The 23,760-nt window shown below is 45.5% G+C and overlaps 2 protein-coding genes and 1 long non-coding RNA gene across 3 annotated transcripts in view; 1 reads left to right on the top strand and 2 right to left on the bottom strand.

Annotated features, from left to right (window-relative positions):
- The window catches only part of LOC143475622 (IgGFc-binding protein-like), a 43,625-nt gene extending 28,694 nt beyond the window's left edge, over positions 1-14,931 (top strand). The window contains exons 70-99 of the mRNA XM_076973501.1: positions 2,450-2,595; positions 2,994-3,137; positions 3,310-3,417; positions 3,639-3,808; positions 4,009-4,211; positions 4,337-4,478; positions 4,648-4,904; positions 5,024-5,201; positions 5,354-5,462; positions 5,640-5,734; positions 5,840-6,016; positions 6,146-6,348; positions 6,565-6,709; positions 6,803-7,044; positions 7,196-7,360; positions 7,736-7,863; positions 9,319-9,590; positions 9,712-9,920; positions 10,183-10,327; positions 10,603-10,850; positions 11,003-11,132; positions 11,219-11,420; positions 11,712-11,873; positions 12,210-12,340; positions 12,713-12,915; positions 13,072-13,207; positions 13,329-13,469; positions 13,558-13,648; positions 14,027-14,085; positions 14,169-14,931. Of these exons, the coding sequence (XP_076829616.1) occupies positions 2,450-2,595; positions 2,994-3,137; positions 3,310-3,417; positions 3,639-3,808; positions 4,009-4,211; positions 4,337-4,478; positions 4,648-4,904; positions 5,024-5,201; positions 5,354-5,462; positions 5,640-5,734; positions 5,840-6,016; positions 6,146-6,348; positions 6,565-6,709; positions 6,803-7,044; positions 7,196-7,360; positions 7,736-7,863; positions 9,319-9,590; positions 9,712-9,920; positions 10,183-10,327; positions 10,603-10,850; positions 11,003-11,132; positions 11,219-11,420; positions 11,712-11,873; positions 12,210-12,340; positions 12,713-12,915; positions 13,072-13,207; positions 13,329-13,469; positions 13,558-13,648; positions 14,027-14,085; positions 14,169-14,242 (4,815 nt within the window). The 3' untranslated portion in view covers positions 14,243-14,931. The remainder of the gene's footprint in view (positions 1-2,449; positions 2,596-2,993; positions 3,138-3,309; positions 3,418-3,638; positions 3,809-4,008; positions 4,212-4,336; positions 4,479-4,647; positions 4,905-5,023; positions 5,202-5,353; positions 5,463-5,639; positions 5,735-5,839; positions 6,017-6,145; positions 6,349-6,564; positions 6,710-6,802; positions 7,045-7,195; positions 7,361-7,735; positions 7,864-9,318; positions 9,591-9,711; positions 9,921-10,182; positions 10,328-10,602; positions 10,851-11,002; positions 11,133-11,218; positions 11,421-11,711; positions 11,874-12,209; positions 12,341-12,712; positions 12,916-13,071; positions 13,208-13,328; positions 13,470-13,557; positions 13,649-14,026; positions 14,086-14,168) is intronic.
- On the bottom strand, positions 8,938-9,894 carry LOC143475625 (uncharacterized). The gene is made up of 2 exons (XR_013121065.1): positions 9,700-9,894; positions 8,938-9,610 (listed from the first exon to the last, which is right to left on the bottom strand). It is a non-coding gene; the product is annotated as an uncharacterized LOC143475625 (long non-coding RNA).
- Positions 14,091-23,300, bottom strand: trappc14 (trafficking protein particle complex subunit 14). The gene is made up of 10 exons (XM_076973502.1): positions 22,535-23,300; positions 21,594-21,689; positions 20,671-20,800; positions 20,223-20,309; positions 19,328-19,448; positions 18,295-18,442; positions 17,894-18,128; positions 17,682-17,818; positions 17,258-17,457; positions 14,091-17,097 (listed from the first exon to the last, which is right to left on the bottom strand). Exons 1-10 carry the CDS (start codon positions 23,018-23,020, stop codon positions 16,944-16,946), a joined length of 1,794 nt encoding a protein of 597 aa, XP_076829617.1. The 5' UTR covers positions 23,021-23,300; the 3' UTR covers positions 14,091-16,943.
- Between the last annotated feature and the right edge of the window lie 460 nt (positions 23,301-23,760).

Raw genomic sequence — 23,760 nt, 5'->3', positions numbered from 1 at the left:
ACCTCTTCTAGCTCCTCTGGGGGGATACCGAGGCATTCCCAGGACAGCCAAGAGATATAATCTCTCCAGCTTGTCCTGGGTCTTCCCCGGGGTCTCCTTCCAGTTGGACATACCCGGAGCACCTCCCTAGGGAGGCGCCCAATTGGCATCCGGACCAGATGCACAAACCACCTCAACTGGCTCCTCTCTACATGGTGAAGTAGCGACTCTACTCCGAGCCTCTCCCAGATGACCGTGCTCCATACCTTATCTCTAAGACAGAGCCTGGACACCCTGCGGAGAAAACTCATTTCAGCCACTTGTATTCGCGATCTAATTCTTTCGGTCACTACCCAGAGCTCGTGACCATAGGGATGTAGATTGACCAGAAACTCGAGAGCCTTGCCTTTTGGCTCCGCTCTCTCTTCACTACTGCAGCCGCAGCACCAATCTGCCTGTCAATCTCTCGTTCCATTCTTCCCTCACTCATGAACAAGAACATGAGATACTTGAACTCCTCCACTTGAGGCAAGGACTCACTGTTGACCCAGAGAGGGAACTCAACCCTTATACAACTGAGTACCATGGTCTCAGTTTTAGAGGTGCTGATTCTCATTTCGGCCTTCTTGCACTCGGCTGCAAACTGATCCAGCAAGAGCTGTAGTTCTCGGCCCGATGATGCCAACAGGACCCGCAAAAATCATCCGCAAAAAGGAGATGCGGAATCCTGAGACCAACGAACCGAACCCCCTCCGCCACTTGGCTATGCAGAGAAAATCTGTCCATAAAAGTTATGAATAGAATCGGTGACAAAGGGCAGCCCTTGTGGGTACTCCCACTGGGAACAAGTCTGTTTACCGGCCATGTGAACCAAGCTCTTGCTCCGTTCGTACAGGGACTGGATAGCTCGTAGCAGTGGGTCCCGAACCCTATATTCCCGGAGCACCCCCCAGAAGATTCCCAGAGGAACACGGTCAAATGCTTTCTCCAAATCCACAAAGCACATGTGGACTGGCTAAGCCTACTCCCATGCACCCTCCTGGACCCTCGCAAGGGTAAAAGGCTGGTCCAGTGTTCCATGACCACGACGGAACCCACATTGTTCCTCTTGTAACTGAGATTCGACTATCGACGAACTGTCTTCTCCAGAACCCCTGCATAGACCTTACTGGGGAGACTGAGGACTGTCTCAGTCCCCCGATAGCTTGGCCCTCCTGTACCCATCTGCTGCCTCCAGAGTCCCACAAACATCTTTTGTGGGCATCCCCCGGCATCTTTGCCCATCATCTGATCCAACTCACCACTAGGTGGTGATCGGTTGACAGCTCAGCTCCTCTCTTTACACGATTAAAAAATCAATCATCGACCAGAGACCTAAAGTGTCCTGGTGACGTGCACTTATGGACACCTCTGTGTTCGAACATGGTGTTCGTTATGGACAGATTGTGACGAGCACACACAGAAGTCCAATAACAGAACACCACTCGGATTCAGATCAGAGAGGCCATTCCTCCCAATCACGTCCTTCCAGGTTCTACTGTCATTGCCTGCGCGTGCATTGAAGTCTCTTAGCAGAACAATGGAATACCCAGAAAGGGCACCTTTCAGTATCCCCTCCAAGGACTCCAGGAATGCCGGGTACTCCGAACTGCCATTTGGTGCATAAGCACAAACAACAGTCAGAGCCCCTTCTCCAACCTGAAGGCGCAGTGAAGCAACCCTCTTGTCTCCTGGGGAAAACTCCCAACACACAGGCAGTGAGCCGGGGAGCTATAAGTAAGCCCTTTTCTGCCCTCCGCCTTTCACCCTGAGCAACTCCAGAAAAGACGTCCAGCCTCTCTCGAGAGGATTGGTTCCAGAACCCAAACTGTGTGTTGAGGTGACCCCAACTATATCTAGTTGGTATCTCTCAGCCTCGCATACCAGCTCAGGCTCCTTCCCAACTAGAGAGGTTACATTCCATGTCCAAAGAGCCAGCTTAAGTAACCCAGTGTTAAGTGTCCGGCCGGGCCCCATGGGTAGAAACCCAACCACCAGGCGCTCACCAAGGAGACCCTCCCTCAGGCCTGGCTCCAGGGTGAGGCCCCGGTAACCCTGATCCGGGCAATGGTATCTGGGTCCTGTTATTGTTAAATTCCATAAGAGTTATTTGGATCACTCTTTGTCTGGCCCATCACATAGGACCAATTTGCCTTGGGAGACTCTACCAGGGGCATTGCCCCTGACAACCTAGCTCCTAGGATCATGTAGGCACGCAAACCCCAACACCACGATAAAGTTTTTGATCCATGGAGGGATATAGAACATGTGATTTTTTTTCTTTTTGTAGTCTTTTTGTTGACACTGATATTTACTGCTATATTAAGGTCATCTTTCTTCTCAACCAGTGATCATAATAGTGTGAATGAATCACAGTCTTATCAAAGTTCATCTGTGTTTTAAATGTTTTGTTGTCTTTCCCACATTTCAGGTGAACGGACGGAGAGTAGGCCTCCCTCATTCCCCCTCTCCTCTAATCTCTCTATCCTCGGCTGGGCAGTACGTCATCCTCACCACTCCATTTGGTCTGGAGGTGCGCTGGGATGGCAACCACTATGCTAAGATCACAGTGCCCAGGTACTGCCCCAGACGTGTGTCGTAGATACTGGAATACCCTGAATTTTGCATAGAGACAAACATAAACCAGTACATTACAGTGGAAACTGCTTTACAATAGATATTATTGTGCTTTTTGGAATTATGTGCACTGTGTTTAGCCAAATGCACCATTTAGTTGTTTGAGCAGTTAAATACTGTCAGCAAGAAAGCAACATCACCAATTTACAATTTTTTTGATCTCTTAAAGGTTTGGATGATTTGATGTGTAATCATTTTGAACACATCCCAGATTCATTCTCACTAACACAATTAATGCATTAAAAAAATTAAAGTCCATAGCAGGGTTAAATCTTGGCAATAAGAATTTTGAAGTATTTGTGTAAATATCTTTCCGTTTATCTTTGTCTCTCTCTCAGTACCTACTTTGAGCAGATGTGTGGTTTGTGTGGGGACTACAATGGAAACCCCAACAATGATTTTACCCAACCAAATGGATCCCTGGCTGGAAGCTCAGATCAGTTTGGCAACAGCTGGCAAACAGATGAAGATGAGGATGATGCGTTAGTGTCTTCTGGGTTTCCCTCTTTTAAAGACAATTGGACAATAATGACCCCAAATAGTTTTTATTACTCATAGCACTATCAAGTTGCATAATTTAAAAACTCTTTCATGCTCTTCATGTTTGTTTATATATACTTGATTTTCTGAGTATCCTTGATGTTGTGTTTTCAGGTGCAAGCCTGATGTCGGTCCTCACCCACCATGTGACCCCAGCCTTGAGGCTGAAGTGTCTAAACCAGAGAAGTGTGGAAAAATCACTGACACCACTGGACCATTCAGGTAAGAACTTTCTGGTGGAACACCTGCTAAATATTTTCATGTCTTTTAGACTGTCTTCTACTACAAAATGAATTCTTTGTGATAGCATGTCCTCATGTCCTCAGTGGTGCTCTAGCTCACCTTGTAAAGCAGGTAGAGTAGGTTCCTATCACTAGCAGAGTCTTGGGCCCATCTCCTAAATGCTGAAAATTAAAAGGTCCTAACAACAATTTTTTTCACAGGGACTGTATAAAGGTGGTAGACCCTCTGCCGTTCTTCCAGAGCTGCGTGTTTGATATGTGTCGCTATCAAGGTCTTCAACAAACCCTGTGTGACCAGCTGCAGGCCTACACTGATGCTTGTCTCAGTGCAGGGGCACCAGTCCACCAGTGGAGGGAACCAGACTTCTGCCGTGAGTCTGAGTGTGCAAACTTCAACTTGTACAGACACATCATGCTATTACTAACTAACATTCAGGAATATTCAGCTACGTTTTTTTATGTTTGAAAAAACTGCAAAAACATACAAAATTTGATAGATTTCAAGCTTGACCCATTAACCTGTGTCTGCATCTTGTGGTAAAGTGACTTTCTCTGTCTTTGTTCTCCACAGCTCTGGTGTGTCCTCCTAACAGCCACTACTCCATGTGTGTGAGCTCATGTCCAGAAACATGTGTGGGTGTGAGCGGACCCCCTGGCTGTGGAGAGAAGTGTGTTGAAGGCTGCGAGTGTGATCCTGGTTTTGTGCTGAGCAACAACAAGTGTGTGCCTCTCAAAGACTGTGGCTGTGTGGACACTAATGGCTCCTACCACCCCGTGAGTGTCTCACACACATATGTCACACATACAGTAAAGTTTTAATTTCACCAATGATTATTTACAAATACATCCTATGCCTTCAAATACAATCTGAGTCTGTGTGTATTTTCCATGTTTTTTAGATGAATGAGAGCTGGTATCTGGAGGGATGTGAGCAGCAATGTGTGTGTCTGGGTGGAAGAATTATCCAGTGCCACGACACCAGTTGCCTCCCTACAGAGACCTGCCAACTGCAGGATGGAGAGTTTGTGTGCAAACCAAATGGTACTACAAACACCTACAGTTCATGCATTCATTCACCCAGCTTAATGTTATCCTATATGCATTGTTTGTTACTATATGTGTGGTGTGTTATAAATGGTAATGTTTGTATATTATATATGCTGACACGCAAGAAGACTTAGCTTAATAACTTTTTCTGGTTTTGTTGTAGACCTTACTGGTCCAGGAATCTGCTCTGTGTCTGGGGACCCCCACTACACCTCTTTTGATAACAAGGTTCATCACTTCATGGGTGCCTGCTCATACACTCTGACCAAGCCCTGTAATGAGACCATGGGTACACAATACTTCACTGTCGACACCCAGAATGAACACAGGGGCAACAACAAGAAAGTTTCCTATGTAAAATCAGTCACCGTCACTGTTTACGGCATGAAGATCATCCTAGACAAGGGCCGTAAAGTCCAGGTGAGAGGATTCAGAAGACAATTGATCTTGTGGTAGTTCAGTTGTAGCAGTTCAGCAGGTCATTACTGCGTTTTCAACCATTCAAACAGCAGCTCTACTATGTTACCTCTGTCATGCAGTTAAATGGAGGCCAGGTGACTGCGCCCATCACCCTGCCGAATGGTGCTAAGATCTTCCTCAGCGGGAAATTTGTTGTGCTTGAGACTAACTTCGGTCTGCGCGTCCGCTTCGATGGGAATCACCATGCCGATGTCAGCCTTCCCTCCTCCTACAAAGGCTTACTGTGTGGAATGTGTGGTATGTTAAACACTATTTTTCTAAAACAATAAAACATCTGTCAGCTATTTATTGATTTCACATAGACGTTAAGGTCAGTAGTCCATCTTATGCTGAGTGCAATTGCTTCTGTTCAAAGGTGCTCCAAAACTCTTTCTCCATTGATCTCACAGGAAATTACAACGACAACCCAGGTGATGATAATATTATGTCAGATGGCAAGCCTACAGAAAACACCAATGAGCTAGGAGAGAGCTGGCAGGTTCCTGACAATAGAACTGAGTGAGTGCCTTACTTTCAACCAATCACAGAATGCGTCGCGGTGCCTCACCGGTCAGGAAGTCAACAGTGTTGATTGCTGACCGTTAGTCCATGCCTAGTAATGCCAGAAGAAAAGCTGAAGACATGGGACAGAGAAGCCATGTGGCCCAAGCGTGTGCCTCTCTTTTTCCTTTTTAGCTGTACCCATGGTGGTGGCGATGTGGAATGTGATAAGGACATTGAAAGTGACGCAAAAAAACCCACCAGCTGTGGAATGATCACCGACCCCAACGGTGAGACAGTGTACACACATATTCTACATGTGACAGGTGCCGGTTGGATTTGCGACTCTGGGATCTGTCTGTTTGTCTCTGACTAAGGGCCGTCCTTCCAAACAGGAATCTTCGAGGCATGCCATAAAGTCGTGCCGCCCGGCCCGTACTTTGAGAGCTGTGTGTTTGACCAATGCGGCACGAGCGGGTCTGCTGTGGCACTTTGCCAGGCTATTGAGAGCTACGCTGACCTATGTGCCCAAGCTGGGGTACCAGTCGAATGGAGGAACAAAACGTTCTGTCGTAAGTGGTGTTTATTTATTTTTTATTTAATTGGGGGGGTGGTGGGGGGGGGGGGGGGGGGGGGGGGGGGGGTTAAGGGGGGGTTTTACATTTCATTGCATCTCCCCAACACTGTCCTTTGTCCCGCAGCCATGAAATGTCCTGTTGGCAGTCACTATGAGCACTGTGGCACAGCCTGTCCGCCCAGCTGTCAGGACCCGGGTTCAGCTGGCACGTGTACTGAGCCGTGTGTTGAAGGATGTGTGTGTGATGATGGACTGATACTCAGCGGAGACAAATGTGTGCCCTTCAGCCAGTGTGGCTGTATCGACAAGGACAGCAACTACAGACCTGTACGTGAGAGAGAGCGCGAATGTAATGCACTGCAGGGGGCAACAGAGGGCAGCAACCCCGCTAGGCCTCAAACCTGCGTCATCCAGGCCATGTGCCACTGCACTGATGATTACACTTTCCCTCTGCATTCAACTGCTAATGATTAATAATTTCTTATGGTTTGGTCCGGTTTACAACATTTAGCAAAGCTGTCGATTTCGAAATGTTTTCTTCAGGTGGGAAACAGCTGGTTTACTAAAGATGACTGCTCTGAGCGCTGCGTGTGTTTTCCATTCAACAATGTGACGTGCGAACTGTGGAGATGCAGCCCTGCACAAGAATGTAAGGTTCACGAGGGCCAACTGGCTTGTGTGGACACAGGTACGAACCCCTCAAATCATAGTGCAAGTTTTAAACCCATGTAAGAAAGAAGAGGAACGTTTGTCCAGACCTGCCCTGTGTCTTTGTGTATAGGCGTGGGTATTTGCCACATAGCCGGAGATCCTCATTACTACACTTTTGATGGCATCATGCACACATACATGGGCACGTGTACCTATACGTTGGTGGAGGTTTGCGATGGTTCCATGGTGACTAACTTCACCATTGTGGCCAAGAACGAAGAGCGTGGGCAACCTGAGGCCTCCTATGTGCGATCTGTCACCGTCTACCTGCCCGGAGCCGTCGTCACACTCAGCAAGAGCAAACGGGTCCTGGTGAGTTTGATAGAAGAGAGGAAAAGAGAGGAGAGGAGAGGAGAAGCAAGATGGAGTGATCACCATAAAATCAAAATGTTTTGCATGAGTGTTTGCACAGTAGATAAGGAAGATCTTGATCATATATTGAAACATCTTTTTCTCTCTGTAGCTGGAAGGCCAAAGGATCCGTACCCCTATGGACATCACTGTAGCTAAGGCCCAGGTGTTCACCAGTGGGGTCAACAGTGTGCTAGCCACAGACTTTGGCCTGGTTGTTCAGTTTGATGGCGTTCACCACATAGAGATTACAGTACCTGGAAACTACTTCAACAAGGTGAGAAAACATGTCGAGATGATGAAATCTCGGCCGTGCGGTATTTGGAGAGGTCATATGTTTTGAAACCCTCACATGTACATGCAGGATGGATTGAACATAAACCTTTAGTGTATCTAGTAGATGGAAAAGCAAAAGTTCAGACAAAAAGCAGGACTGCAAAAATCTTGTTTTAAAATTTTGGACACTTGCCTATTTTTTTCACAATCATGTAAGAATAAAAATTAAGCATTGACAATCAGCAGTAGCTTTTTGTAGCCACAATTCATCGCCCTCTTTCTCTCTCTCTCTCTCTCTCTCTCTCTCTCTCTCTCTCTCTCTCTCTCTCTCTCTCTCTCTCTCTCTCTCTCTCTCCCTCTCTCGGGCTGTTTGCAGGTGTGTGGCATGTGCGGCAACTACAACGGCAATTCCAGCGACGACAACCTGATGCCAAATGGCCTGCCGGCTAAAGACGTCATCGAGCTGGGTAACAGCTGGAAGGCTGAAGGTGACAGTGACCCAGGGTGAGTACCTGACAGCTCAGTACAAAGAGTGTACAAGAGAGTATAATAAAGTACAGTACAATAATCTTATAAGCCACAGACACACCAGTACAAGCAACAGAGTAACAGGCTGTTAATAACTTTATGCTCAAAGTATAGCAACAGATCCGAAATGGCAGTCAGACTTTTTGTTGATTCTAAATCACTTCTATACATGCTGTAATTTCTTCATATTCTTTACTGATGACAACCGCTAACTGAATCATTCTTACACAGCCAGTTTGAACCGAATTATTATTCAGAGACTGTTTGCCAGTAAATGATTGCCCCAGGATCAATTATTTAAAGGAAGCATGCAATCCAGGTACAGAGGATGAATGCGTCTTGCTGAATATTTCCTCCTGCTGTCCAAAGTGCAGTTTTAGTCTGAGGCGCTTAGGAAAATGGTCACAGGTGTGACCTAATTTCGCACATTTCTCATAGTTCACATTTCTTGCCATCACTGGAGAACCCCAGATACAACAGAGTGAAAAACAAGAGACTAGAATGTCATTATGTGTCAAATCCTGGACAAGCATGATGTAACATCTCCCAGACAAGCCCTGTCTTGTTACAGTCCCAGAAGAGGCTGCAGAGCGAGTCGGGGTAGTAACAAAAGCCAGTAGCTAAGAGACTGATTGTCCATCATGAGATACAGGCACTGGCAAATGACTTTATCATACAAATACATACAGACATTCTAGTACCCAGATGGACAAGGAGCCTGGAGAGATATTCTCACTTTGCAGAGAGAACTTGGATGGTGTCCAAGAAAAGATCACCATAAAGCTTAATCTACCCTAATCTGCAGTCTTGAGTGATTTAAGTATCCAGCCTGAAATGTCTGAACAGAAGAGAGAGAAAAACAACAATAAAAGACTATGCTTAGACTTAAATGACATGGGACTGCCCTAATCTGTTGTGGATAGACAATTACTTAATTGTGTGATGGAAAATGTCGGTAAAACACTAGCAAGTTTGAAAAGAAGCTGACCACGATAGACGTCTCATAAGTCGCATAAGCAGTGCACTTGAACCAGTAGACGCACAGCGTCATTCAGACACCGACACGCATTTTATTGAAGGGAAAGCTCCACCTCATTGATTGTGCAACCTGATTGGCTGGGTGACAAGCTTGAAAAAAAGCTTTTATAAGGAGAGAAAGGAAACAAACAGGAGAGGAAAAACAAGCATGCACAATTACATGTTACAAATCTGATTGCTTATGTATGAAACAGATCAATTTAAAACTGAATATAAATGACATGGTCAAATGGCTTTAGTCTGAGGTACACATCTGTACATGTTAAAGCACAACACAGATAAGCACTGAACACGGTTGAATCGCAGAACGACGACCTTGTCCACCCTGTACGTGGATCTCATCTCTTCGTCATTTGCACCTTTCCACCCTTCCGTCCCTCGCTCTCCGTGCAGATGCCAGCCAGACACGCGACCCAACGTCCACCCCAACTGCACGTCCGAAGAAGAGGAGGCGATCGGGGCTCAGTGCGCCGGCGTCCTTCTCTCTGAAAGCTTCCGTCCCTGCCACGCGCTCATCCCTCCGGAGCCCTTCGTCAGGAACTGCATCTACGACATGTGCGAGTATGGCGGCATGCAGTCCACGCTGTGCGACAACGTGGAGGCCTACGCCCAGGCCTGCCAGAGCGCCGGCGTGGCCCTCAGCTGGAGAAACAGCACCTTCTGCCGTGAGTGTTTCCTTGAACCCCTTACAGATGCATAAGGAAAAGATGACGTGTGCATATGTTCACTGTAAATAAATTCGGGGTAAGAGATACGCCGTTTACCCTCCTTTACCTTCCGCCGCAGCTCTCCCGTGCCCGCCGAACAGCCACTACTCGGACTGCACGCCACCTTGCCCCCCCACCTGCGCTGACCTCTTCCCCATCTTCTGCCCCCTGCCGCCGGACAGCTGCGTGGAGGGCTGCCAGTGCGACGCCGGCTTCGTGCTGAGTGACGGAAAGTGCGTGCTGCTCTCCAACTGCGGCTGCGTCGACAACAAAGGGCAATACCATGACGTAAGTGGAGCGACAGACAGGCCCGCGGCCTGGCCGATCGGAGAACCTCCAATCAGAGATCCTCCAATCGGAGCTCCTCCAAGCCTCTCTCCGAAAAAGGCAGCAGTGTTTTGCCTCAACTCGCTTTTTTGCTCCACCCTGGTATTCCTCTGCCATGTAGAAGCATTTCACACAGGCTTAATTGGAGTTTAATTGTAAGTGTTTAAGACGGCGTGCTGCGGCAGTGCCTGAGGGGCGTGTGTAATGGCGGCGTGTATTGCAGGTTGGAGATTCCTGGGTGACGGAGCACTGCGATCAGAAGTGTGCATGCACCCTGGGTGGAGAACTCTCCTGCAGCGCCTTCCAGTGTAGCTCCAACTCGGTGTGCTCCCTGGACAAAGATGGAGAGCGCTACTGCAAACCTGAGAGTACGTCCCAGAAGCTAGCACTCTCTCTCTCTCTCTCTCTCTCTCTCTCTCTCTCTCTCTCTCTCTGCTATCCTTTCCTGACAGAACAAAACTCCACTGCTGTGTCTAGTCATATTGATCGTGATTTTCTGTGTTTATGTTAGACTTAGCAGTTCAAATATTTCTCAGTTTTGATTTACAGGTCCATGACGTCATCCTAGCACCCTTGTCAAAAACGTACCACCGTTGAAACAAGTTGCCTTAAATGCAGTCTCCCCCTGCTTTCTCATTCATAGGATTTGACAAATGCACAATTTCTGGAGACCCACACTACCACACCTTTGACAACTTCAACCACCACTACCAGGGCCCGTACACATACGTGCTAACCAAGGACCACGACCTGCCCAGCTTTCTCACACCCTTCACCGTGAGGGGCAAGAACGCCCGCAGCGGGGGCAACGGCCGCATCTCCTTCCTGCATGAGGTCTACGTGGACGTGTATGGTGTGAGCATTCGCATGCTCCAGAAGAAGGCTCTGCTGGTAAGAGAGAGCAGAATTTGGAGAATAACCTGCATGAAAATAAAACGGCGCATATGCCGTCATAGTCCCTTCATGAACTCTTCTGCACAGTATTGTTTCCACATCTAGGTTAAAGCCTTTGCTCTACATACATGTGGGTACTGTGTTCCCAGGTTGATGGTGAGCGGGTGTCCCCTCCCCTGAGCCCCAGGCAGGGTATTGAGATAACCCTGAACTCGCGATACCTACAGCTCTCCACTGACTTTGGCCTCACGGTGCGCTTTGATGGCAACATGCAAGGGGGTAAGCGCTCGGGGCCGCACACGTTAGCCAAGGTCACGCGCATCACACGCACAAGTCATCAACGCTGACGTTTCTCCACCGCACAGAGGTGATCCTGCCAAGCACCTACAGGACGCACGTGCTCGGGCTGTGCGGGAACTACGACGGCCGCTCCAGCAACGAGTACGTGAAGCCCGACGGCAGCACGGCGCGCAACCTCAACGAGTTTGGAGACAGCTGGAGAGTGAGCGACAGGATGGGGGAGGGGCTCCGCGCCTCAGATCTGCCCCGACTTGCCCACCTGCACAGGTGTGTGAGGCCCAACTCCCAAACTGTAATTGTCATGCCATTTTCACTGGCCAGCAGCTGGGTCAAAATACTACCTGTGAACATACTGTACAATCTAGGTCATAGCTCACCTCAGGCACACACTATATTGATTAGACTAGATTGATTAGATTTTTTTAGAGGTCATTCTCAAAGGTCAGCTTTTCTCCAAAACCCACACCTATCTCATAATCCATTCCCATAATTCCTGTCTTCTTCACTATTGTGCATTTCTCTCTCTCTCTTTCTCCTCTATGTCTCACTCCATCGCAGGAGGGCAGCAGAGGAGGATCTGGACTCAGGCTTTGAGACACAGGACTGCTCAGACGCTCAGCTGGAGGAGCTGAACGGCGTGAGCCAGTGTGGAGCGCTGAGCAACCCTGATGGACCTTTTGCTGGCTGCCATGACGTCCTCGCGCCTGAAACGTTCCAGCAGTGAGTACCGCCCCACTGCACCGCCCTAGTGAGCTCCACCCGCTCCACTCTCTTAGGAGAGCAGTCCACTCTAGTATTGCTAGTTGCACATGTGTGTGTGTGTGTGTGTAGGTATGTGTAAGGTAACATCTACTAAATGTTGCGTTCTGGAAGTGAAAGTCAGCACATACTGCACTCTTACACGCACTTCCCTTCGTGTGCTTGCTCACTTCTCTAACTGTAAGAAAAAAAGGAGTGATGAGTCTGGAAGGGGACGTTTATCGGTGTCATTAAATCACGAAGCAGGATGTGAGATTCACAGCTGTGACACTGAATGTGTGCTTTTGTGTGTTGCAGGGACTGTGTGTATGACCTCTGTGCAGAACAGGGCAACCCCACATTACGGTGTGCAAGCTATGCCGTTTATGCCCTGGCTTGTCAGGAAAGAGGAGTTAAGCTCGGGTCTTGGAGGCAAAAACTGGATTGTGGTATGCATCACGTGCACACGCATTTCAAAGTAGTGACACTCAAATTCTCATGAAATCTGTGTGTGTTGACAGCAAACACACTCGGAGCACACTGAAATTAAACTAATACATAATTCTAAGTACATGTAAGTAGACACACACACTAATAGTATATGTATATGCATATTATTTATTTTTATTTTATTATTATAGTGTATGTATATGCATATAATTATTTTATTTAACCTATATTTAACCAGGAAGTCCCATTGACTATGCATATTATCAAGTGTCCAAGCCCTGACCAGAAATTTGCATGTTACTTAAGCTCACCAAAACAGCTGACTCATCCAACTCACCAACGTATCACCCCTGTGTTTCATGTGGACGTAGCTCTGCAATGTACGGCCAACAGCAGCTACACCGCCTGCATGACAGCGTGCCCGGCGTCCTGCGCGGACCTGGCCGCGCCCGGCGAGTGTGAGCAGGGCGCATGTGTGGAGGGGTGCCAGTGCCACTCGGGGTTCACCATGAGCGACAACCAGTGCGTTCCCTTCAACGAGTGCGGCTGCACCCACCTGGGCCGCTACTACACCGTGAGTCCCCCCCCCCCCCCCCCCCCCCCGTCACGCACGGATCTTTCTGATGTGACGACATGATGTATTGACTGGTTTATCCATGTTTTCAGACCAGATTTTATCTAGTCTTTCTCTCACCCCCTCCCCTCCTCTCCACCACATGCATTCACACAGCTCAAGGAGAAATTTGTGTCAGAGAACTGCGCTCAGAGTTGCGAATGTACTCCTACTGGTGCGTCTTGTCAGCCCAAAAGCTGTACAAAGACACAAGTGTGCACTGTCTACGACACCAAACGAGACTGCTATGAGAGTGAGTCTTCCTTTAAATCACTAACGTCCAACTTCCACAGGACTCAAATGGCCTAATCGATGTAAGTAACACTACAGGATCTGTTAATGTAACCCAAGCCTGATCTCCGTCTCCCTCTCAGTGAGTCCATGTCTATCCTCACCGTGTCAGAATGGTGGCACGTGCGTTGCGTCATCGACAACTAGTTACTACTGCTTGTGTCCCGAGGGGTTTGAGGGGACCAACTGTGATGTGGAGAAGATACCCCCTGATGGTGGCTTAGGTAACCAAAACATGTAAAACTAAAACCCCAACAGAATACTCACGTTCATTAAGGGCTAGGGTTCATGCTGCTTTCATTGTTTTGACAGATCAAACAACTATTATACTCATCGCCGTTTTGGTTCCACTCGCCATCATCATTATTGTTACTACGATAGTGTGTGTCTGCAAGACATCCAGGTATGCGTGCAACTGAAAATGAACACAAACATGTATTTCTCACAGGAAATATTACCTTACTACTCTGGAAATTAAAATTTGTCATGAAAATGTAATAACTATATAAATTATTCGAAATGATCTAACATTATCCAATGCAGTTACTAATAAATGGGAGGACTCATTTATAATGATAACTAAGGTACATATAATCACCCTTAAAACAAATGTCAAACGTCAGCATAGTAACCTTGTGGTTATTGTTTAATTTCAAGCATGCTATAGTACATAGCCTAAACAACAAAAACGGTCAAACTGTCCAGCCACTTTTAGACAGCTCTATATGAAAATGTGTGTTGTGAGGAGTAAAATCACAAAAGTGAAATTGTATCTCCTCAGGCACAGAAGAAAAAGCATGGACACGACTAGCAGCCACAGCCTGCCACTGGAAAATACACGTATGTGTTTTGAAACAGACGTCTTTAATGATAGTGAAACCGCATCATTTCATACTCCTATTATTTCACACATTTCTCAACAGATGGCCTCTATGAAAACATCCGTGACCGTAAGAAGACTGGAGACAACTCGCAGACTAAATATACCAAGTTCTAAAGTAACCTGGCATTCTGATTAGGACCAAAATTTTATTTTTTATTTATTGAATTTAATGTACTGTTGTCAACACTCCTGTGAGTATATTTAGTTTTGTGATCAGGTTGTAGTAACTTATTTGTATACACTACTGTAATTGTTAAAATGTAATGATCTAATGTCTGTACATCCCTTTCATAAATGAAATGGTTATGATAAATATTGGAAAATTTAAGGAAATCTGAAAATTATATAAAGAAAATTACATTATGCCCAAATCCATTTATTTCAAGTGCAATAACCAGGACTTCTTGAATATCACACACTTTCACAAACACTTTTGTAATTTAAACACTTTAAATAACAGGGTTTAATTCAAGACCACAATAACATATAAATGATACTAAATGTTTAACAGATGAGATCAAGTCAGATCACTTGACATTTTCTTTCCAAGAAAACAAAACAATAAATTAAAACAATTTAAATAAAGTGCTTAGATGATCTTTAAAAAAATTGTTCAACAACTAATTATGAAATTCTTCAATCTGTTGTCAGCGATAAAAAGAAAAGAAAATGTACAAAATATAATGGATTTGCGCTTCTGTATAGCATGTTTACGTATAACATGCTTCTGTATAGCATGTTTACAACGAAGCTTCCTGCTCTGGTACATTGTTCCAAAGTTTGAAATAGATGAACCTACGATCTCTGGGTTTCTTGAAGTGGATTCTTTCTTTCAAATATCTCAAAAAACAAATAGCTTTTCTACCCCAAGCTGCCACATGTATGCTGAAATGAAAAGGTTCAAAATTCACTCAAAATCCAATGAGCCCCGTGGACTTGGTCTGTGCAACATGCAAGCCAAACAGAGTAAGCACTGAAACAGTGAGGAAAACATCACACGCAGCGAAGTCGTGTCAGCATGTTTCAACTTTATCACTACTTTTCAAAAGACCTGGTTTTCTCATCAATTTTCCAATGTCTGATTGTGCGGCAGGTCAAGTTGGTTGCATGTTTGACTTGGACTCAGCGTAAATGGGCCAACCCGTAAAGCTTACTGTGAATTGCTAGTTGCATGCAAATCAGTCAACGTTCTTTAGGGGAAATCGGCCCTGAAATGACTATGATGTGAAGTGTAGCATGAAGCTACAGGACTAGAACAGAATGGTGTTAGTAGTCACTGTTCTACCGTGAAAAAGAATGTTCGGTTGAGTAAGTGGTGCAAAAACACGTATGCACAGGGGCAGATGGTTGACATGAGCCTAGCTTCCCCTTCGTTAAGGTAAATATACTGAATCTTAGAGCAACTTCATCATGTAGAGTCGTGGACTTGTATTGGCAAAACAAACAGCACTCATTCATTTCAGTAGTACCATATTAGCTCTGACTAAATACGAAGCATGGAACAGCAGACACGTCATGAATCAAAATACAAAATACTACAGCAAATTCCCACCACAAAGGAAGGTGGAGTAATCGGATCAACCAGGGTTGAGGGCAGTAAACAGTGCGTTCCTATTTAAATGTAAATAATTATAAAAGGAGACAGCATAAGATAAAAAAGGAATGATACCGTCAATCATAAAAACACTGAGACACTTTATAAATTAAAATTCTAAACTCAGTGTGGAGTTATATTGTCAGTATAACAACCTGCACTAAATGTCACTGTTACCCTACACCACAAAGCTCATAGGACAAGGAGATTATCTTAGATGCAAAGGCAGGGTTACGTAAATGATGATTCTGGTCTTTAGGAGTGACGTTTCGCAACCATGCTGGCTATAATTGCCAGTCATCACTGTAAATGTCAACAACAAAGTCAAAACTGCCCAGTGTCAGCAGTTTGCATGCGAGCTTTGTACACCACCAGTCTGCGTTATACATTACATTCTTGCAGCTTATGTCTGGGACCAAACCAAAAATGTCAGGACCAAACAAAAAGGAATTTGAAGAAAAAAATTATTGAAATGAGAATCAATTGGAATGGCCCAAAGCAAAAAGGAATGAAAGCGGATTTGAAGATATGCAAACCCCCCAAATTAAATAAATACATTTACATTCTGAAATAGTCTGAAGGAATAAAAAATATTCAGTGTAAAATTCAAGAGAACAGCAAATGTAATACAGAACAGTCAGTAAACGCACTGACGCATCATTAAACATACTTTTAGGCAGGGTGATGTAATTCCTCATGACCTCATGTGCTTCCTCACACCCTACAATTGCATCCTCAGTGGACTGTATGCAGAAATAAGCTAAAATACAGCAGGAATTAAAAATATGACCCATATTACTTCCTGTAACTAATGTCACCGAAATGCATGTATTTGTTTTGTCATTATGTATGTGTTGTCTTGTACTGTTTTGCATCTGTCTGTCAGAAACACAAAACACAGAAAACACAATTTGAAATGAGATGCTAGACCTTAATCCACAGCATGTAAACAAGTAATAGACGCAGAATAAAACGAAAACGTAAAGAATCGTTAAACACTACTGAAACTACAAGGACACGGTCAGTGCCACGTGTACCATGACGAGTCTTGCCAATAACATCAATTCAAGTTTTATGCAAGCCATTCTCTATGGCTTTGATTTCAAAATCATTTACGGTTCCATCACGCCTCTGCCCATCATTCCCCATGATGTGTAGGTCTGGTGTATCTGCCCTGGCGCCTGTGTGTGGTCGTAAGTGGCGCGTGCGTGTTCCTTGCGTCTAGCCCTGCGACTCCAGAACCAGCACCTTGCACTCACGCTTGGCGATCTTGTCGAGAGATAGAATGTTCCGGTCTGGGGGGAGGTAGAGTGGCCGGCCAACGGGAGAGCCAACAGGGGGTGTGATGGCCCGCCGCTCCATAACACTGCCTGTCCTGTGGGGAGAGTTGGGTTTGGGGGTGGGGGGCAGATGACCAGGCCCAAATCCATACACGTAAGAGGCAGAGAACACCAGCGTTCCCACATACTGCATGCTTGTGTGTGTGTGTGTGTGTGTGTGTGTGTGTGTGTGTGTGTGTGTTGTTTTCTCCATACCTGGTGAGGTGGGACTTGGAGGGCTGCTGATGGGAGAAGGACTGGGAGCGGCCCAGGCTCAGACTGGCCTGGTGGCGGTCCAGGATGTCCCTCACAGCCGGGCTGGACGGACTGTTCTTGCGGCTCAGGGGCCGGGCCTCCGGGGGCGGATTAGACACGGACGCAGTGAACTGAAGCTTCAGCTTCATGTGCTGACTTAGCTAGAAGAGAGGCGGTGTGGGAAACTGGAGTTCAGAGGAAACAATGCTGCAGTTTTACCCGACAGACCTGTGTTGTTTGTGGGAACTAAGATTCAAATTTAAGCTTAAAGCAAAGCGTGTGACTAGTGACAAAAGGCATCTGGTCCATTCAACAGAGGAGTGCTAAAAGTCAACAAAGACAAAGTTTTAGAAATCTGTAAGTATTCAAGTGGGCGTGGCCTTACCTCAAACAGGCCTGCTTTGAGAATTTGGAAGGCCACAGAGACAGAGAGAGTGCTGCCTTTGCGACAGTATCCAAGGTTACTCAGAGGAGAATGGCACACCACCGCGTTCACTGCAGGATCCTCCTTCTGTCCTCGGCCTAGGGAGGGGAGAAGAATCGATGTCAGATCAATGAGGAGAAGAGCAGGAGAAAGAAGCGAAAACGAGAGCTCACCCTCGGGCGTCCAGACGAGGCGCACGGCCAGGAAGTCCTGCAGATTGTTGAGGAGGGTGTAGCGCACTCGGAAGTGCTCGCGGGCCCTGACGGCGCTGGGGCACCGGGCGGTCATGACGAAACGGGGACGGTCCAGTCTGATGCTGGGCAGGCTATAGTGGGTGTAGATGGAGTTGGTGAACGGCAGCTTGGACGTGGACCACTGCAGGACTGCCACCAGTGGCACTTCCAGGCCCTGGAACGTGCATATGCAAGCATGGTTAGCATTACCACAGATGTATTTCTTTAGAAGAATGCACAACGTTTTCCTAGTAGAACAATTTTGTTTGAGAAGTCGTAGAGCGAGGAACGGAATCAATGACGGAATCGCTTGTGTCATCATCAATATCCTTCGTTCACACCTCATTTGAATCATCTTGGGCCTGGTCGGTTAGCTGCAGCTGAAAAAGGAAGTTCTGCTCCTCCAGGGCGCTGAGCATGCTGGGAAGGCGGCTAGACTCACTGTCCATTCTATAGAAAGAAGCCATGGCCACCTCACCTGACTGATGACTATAGAACAGGGACAATACAAACAAACCAACCACAAACATATCATAAATATGAAAACATTATATAAACATATATGACATACTAGAATATAACACATAAGGATTATCATCATTATTATTATTACACATTATTCTTCTATAAGGAAGACAAACATTTTTCTATAGTTCTGAGTACATTTACTCAGTTCTTTTTCTATAGGACACATAAATATGTCATTAAGAACAATAAGGCCTGTTTGCTTTATAAATAAACCAAGACATTTAAGAGTAATCTAGGACCCATTAGCCTTTGACACAGGACTGTACAGAGGCACCGAAGCATGCATAAGATAAAACACTAAACTCTAGGTCAACTGAAGCAGAGGTGTGTCACACTGGATAAGACAAGACAGTCCGGAACGTAGTAGCAGGAAAGTATACACTAGGATCCTAGGATCATATAAAAAAGTATTTGCTATACTTGTGAAGTGGACACCCCCTCTCAAACCACAAACAGTGGTGGAGTACAAATCTAAGATCTTACTGGATGTCCAGATCCAGACAGATAAGCAACAAATCAAGAAATAGCAAACCAACTAGTTTGTGATAGTTGATACGATGCAGGAAATAGCACTAGCGATAGACATGGCAGTCCCAAGTGAAGGAAATATTCAAAGGAATATGAGAAGTTGGAAAACATCCAGTGAAAGAAGAAACACAAAAAATGTGGAAGCTCTAGAAGTTCCAACAAAAATGACATCATCAGTCCGAGACCAGAAGAGCACAATCCTTGCACATACATACATATAATTTAGGGTCTACCACCAGAACATCTGTTCACACTGGAGTTAAATATGATTGGTTAAGTTGACCAACTTTTACTATGGAAATGTTCATGAGACCATACCACACATTGTCAACCAGCAGCACCGATCCATCAGGCATCATGGGTAAATACGAGGCATTAAAATTGGGCAGGATTCTGACGTCACGCACACAGACCTCCTCCTGAGAGCTCCCGTTTAACACTGAGAAACACAAACAAGATATGGCTTGCACAGAGACAGAACGTCGCATTAAATAAAGCAATAATAACAATAACCTTAATTTCATGAACAATGGTGTCTCTTACATACTACAATAGAACAATGCTAAGCAGAAAAACCTTTGTAGCCATACTCTCTTTTTTATGGCTGCACAGAACAAATATGTAAATGTAATTTTAGACTATGGAGAATTGGAAAAGCTTTGGAAAAGCTATTGTGGAGTATTGTGTAAAACCTTCAGAATTAAATCATTCCATTCTCCATGTTTCGTAGAAGACTGGGTGTAGTAAGGCCTGGAGATAAATATTTCTATGATAGCACAAGGGAGGTTTCTCCCCTCCCTTATATATGATACTCTCAGTGGAACAATTTAATGGCAGTCACTGAAACAAAAAATAACACACTGCTTGCTAAGTTTTTTTGGTTGATAGTCATGAACTGCATGAACTATATTCAATGCAGTTCATTCAAACAGTCATGAGTCTCTGTAACAACTGCAAAGCCACCGTGATGTTTTCTTTGTGGAAGAAATATGATTTATGCCGTAGTATCCATATATATACTCGATAGTTTCTGTTTTTTCTTCACAAAACAAAGATCAGTGAAAATGTGTGTCTTGTTGGATGTGTGTAGCTTTTACCAAACTGGCAAAACATTTTGTTGAGTGGCATTTTGTGAAATGACAATTATTAGTATTTGAACATTATTACACATTAATAACGGTTGATGATCAGGTGAACTGTTTTCCAAAAGCACCTTTCAGGATCGTCAGATGTCTCCCAGACACAGTCATCTGTTGGCACTTCACCGTGGGTGGAGGGAGGACATTTAGGGTGGTGCTGACTGCAATTGGAAACAGGAGATAAACAGGTGATTACTTTCTTCACGAGTCACAAATACATTTATTTCCCACCTTAACATTGTAAAATGTCCATTCATTAAGGCACGCAAAAATCTAAACTCGCGAAAGCCTTTAGCTGAGCACACTGTTAACAATAAAATTCTGCAATTTGTTAAATCTGTTAAAATTCTGCTATTTGAAAGCAGAAACAAGTACACCCAGCAGAAGCCGGGATGACCCCCCCCAACAGAAACAATAGGAAAAGCCAGCATGTAAAATGACTATAATGGTGCTGTAACTGGAGGAGTCACAGAACCAGAAGTTCTGATGAGATTATGTTATTGGTGGTAAGTGAGGGCCAACCCTGGGCTTTGAAGGGGTTCAGGTCCTGACGAAAGGTTTGGCACGGGCTCTTCTGCTGAAGGATACGGAGATAGCCGTGTTCCTGGATCTCGGCCTTCTCCTCTTCCTGTTTCCACACAGTCACTATGATCTGGACAAGTAAAAGTAAACATGTGAACAGCTAAACAAACACTTGCCAAAATCAAAATAAAGAAACTTTTTTTTCCTATAAGGTAGCAGCATTCATAGACAAATTAAAAAGTGGTTGAATTTGGAACTTAAGTGGTCTATTTTACCCAAAGGTAAAATAATTTGTATGTAGTCACAGTGTGGACATATGTCTTGTTCAAAAAGTACAGTGAATATTATATTACTTAAATGGTTTAGCTGCAGCATGATGTAATTTTGTGAAATACGTTTAGTTATGATGCAAGACACATAACTACTGCAACATTACCCATAGTGTACAATTTTCTTTAATATACTGTTTTTACTCCCTTGGCATGTAGAAGGTCCACCACATTTAAGGACCAAGACATTTTAGAGATACCTATATCTTGATATTTATAGAACCTCTCCAATATATCCAGTGTACACAGGTGCAAATACAGCCAAATATGAAGGCAATAAAAGCCTATAGACCCACACCGGGGACCATGGACGTAATTTTTATTTCAAAAGTGGGGGGGACATGGATTTGTCGCTATTTAAATATTTGGTTTTAAACATAAAAACTGGGGGGGGACCAAACCCGGCTTTTGAAAAAGTGGGGGGACATGCCGCCCGCCCCCCCCCCCCAAATTACGTCCGTGCCGGGGACAAATGCACTCAGATCTTCTTCAGAAGGTCATATGTTGTAGTGCAAACAGACATTCAGTTTGGGCATGCACAGAGCACCCAGAGACAGGAAACTCTAAGATGCCCCGGCCATATTGGGCTCTTACCTTCACTTTCAGTGTGTTCACAGGGAGCGTGTCCAAAGACACGGTCAGGGGGAAGATGACTTCATCATTCAGAACTACCGGCTCATCCACAGGCGACTGAACGTCACGCCGGTTGACGAAGCACATAACACACAAGATAACAACATGTATCAAAACAACACACTGTTCCGAGCATTAAAGATACACTCTACTGATACAACCGTGCCTCTTATTCAGCTGGGGTTAGCAACATTTTGAAGCAAGTGTATACATCTTTGGGGTATGGTGTAAGCTGGTCAGGTTTACTTGTCTTTAGAATGGCATTTAAGAAGGTTTGCACAAAGGGGTGTGACTACTGCCGAGCAAACAGTACACAAAGGACAGAGAGTGGCACGTGTGTAGTCATGCTCCTATTTTAAGATGTTGACCCATATCTTTTTGTGCAAGAACTATGTTTAATAGACTCGAAGCAGCCTGCCACTGCACCACTACCACACCATTGTAATTACTGTTTAATGTGTTTGTTATTTATTATTATTTAAATGGTAATGTTTGTTGTGTATTACAAAGTTCCTTCGGGAGCAAGAAAGCAAAATGGATACAACCTCAACCACATAAATAACCTTAAAAAAAATTTTATCTTTAGTTTATGCCATTTCTCCTTATGCAGTCCCTCACAAATTCCAATGTTTGCTATATTATATCATGATATATTTTGAGAAAGCGATTAACCAGGCTGAGTTACTCTTCAGAATTCACAGAACGAGATCAAATTGGTCAAATTTAAATGTTAAAGATGCGTCTCTTGGGTGTAGACAATGAAAACCAAGGTCGGCGGTTTACTGTTTATTTGCCAGTACTTAAGAAGCCTTTGGAACATAGCAATAGTCTCAATACAGGAAACGCCGACACTTCCTAGTTGTGGCACATATATCATTTTTATTACGCTATCCGTCTCCCACCTGCAGAGGAGCTTTGCGGAACTCCCTCACGCCATTTCCAGGGTTGTTGTGAATGAGGAGCGGCTTGCACTCCCTGAAGCCCCGGCACCGTGTGCCGCCTCTCCCCGCGCAGCCCACGTCCGGCGCGTCGTCGTCGTCGGTGTCGTCCACGCACTCGTCGCCGCTGCTGTGGTAGTCGTGGTACAGCGGCGGACATCGCTGCCTGCCGTCGCCGGGGCACACGCTTGCGACGGCGCACAGAGCCCCGGCCAGCTCCCTCCACGAGCGGCTGCCTGGATGCTCCGTCCCGCCTGCGTCCCCGGCACCCGCGGGTCCGGACGCGGCGTTTTGCGAGCGTAGAACGAGCAGAAAGCGGACGGTTTCGCCCAGGTAAAGGTGACTGCGACGTGGAAGCGTGCGGTACCGAGCCGGGTCCGACAGGTCCGAGATGGGAACGGCGGGGAAATACATGAAATACTCGCACTGCGACTCCATCATCAATACCATGGCTGGAGCCCGCTGACCTATCGGCACAAATCGGCACCAAGCTAGCTCATATATCCGGCTAACCTGTTCGGCTAGGATAAAGATGTATCCTCCGACCAATCACCTGAATCGACCTAGGTCCTCTTTTGAAAAATTCTGCGCACATTACAATGATTGAAAATTCATGCATGTAAAATGCATCTTATTTTGTGGCATATCGCTCGCCCGCCACCTCACGCAGTAGCAGCCTATATTCTAACGATCTCAGGAAGTAACAATCGAACCAAGATGTAGATTCTGTAGAGCAGTGGTTCTCAAACTTTTTACACAAAGTACCACCAACTGTCAAACGAAAAACCTCCACGTACCACCCCCCCCCCCCCCAAAAAAAAAAAAAGAAAAAGCTGTTTGGCGAGTTTAAGTTGTTGACGGGGGGAGGATGTAAAATGGACACAAGATAAGTATTATATCGCGGTGGTTGGTGCCAGAGCGAACTAGTAACTCATTGAATCATAGATGTGGATCAGAGGTAAATAAACTAGATTTTTTTTGTCGGCGTGAGAAATCGGATGTGTGGCGTGTGAAGACGGTCAAATGCGTGTGTCTCACGCTCAATGCGTGAAAGTTGGCAACCCTGCTCATTACACACATATGTTATAATGTAGTTCTCCTGTAGTTCGTGTTGGTAGGGGTTTACAGCACAAAAAGTCTTCGTGCGACATGCCCTCATACTCATATCGCACGGAAACGAGCAAGTTGGC

The sequence above is a fragment of the Brachyhypopomus gauderio genome, chromosome 14 (assembly GCF_052324685.1).
Source record: "Brachyhypopomus gauderio isolate BG-103 chromosome 14, BGAUD_0.2, whole genome shotgun sequence".
Lineage (NCBI taxonomy): Eukaryota > Metazoa > Chordata > Actinopteri > Gymnotiformes > Hypopomidae > Brachyhypopomus > Brachyhypopomus gauderio.
Note: the sequence above shows the minus strand (reverse complement) of the source record. Positions and strands in the feature narration are given on the sequence as shown.

What these genes read in the sequence shown, in the direction of transcription:
- trappc14 (XM_076973502.1), bottom strand. Translation starts at nt 23,020, where the DNA reads ATGGTATTGATGATGGAGTCGCAGTGCGAGTATTTCATGTATTTCCCC. An exon ending in CCCAAGATGATTCAAATGAG is followed by an intron (nt 18,129 to 18,294) that starts GTGTGAACGAAG and finishes TGCACGTTCCAG; the next exon opens with GGCCTGGAAGTGCCACTGGT. An exon ending in TCAAAGCAGGCCTGTTTGAG is followed by an intron (nt 17,458 to 17,681) that starts GTAAGGCCACGC and finishes CCTCTCTTCTAG; the next exon opens with CTAAGTCAGCACATGAAGCT.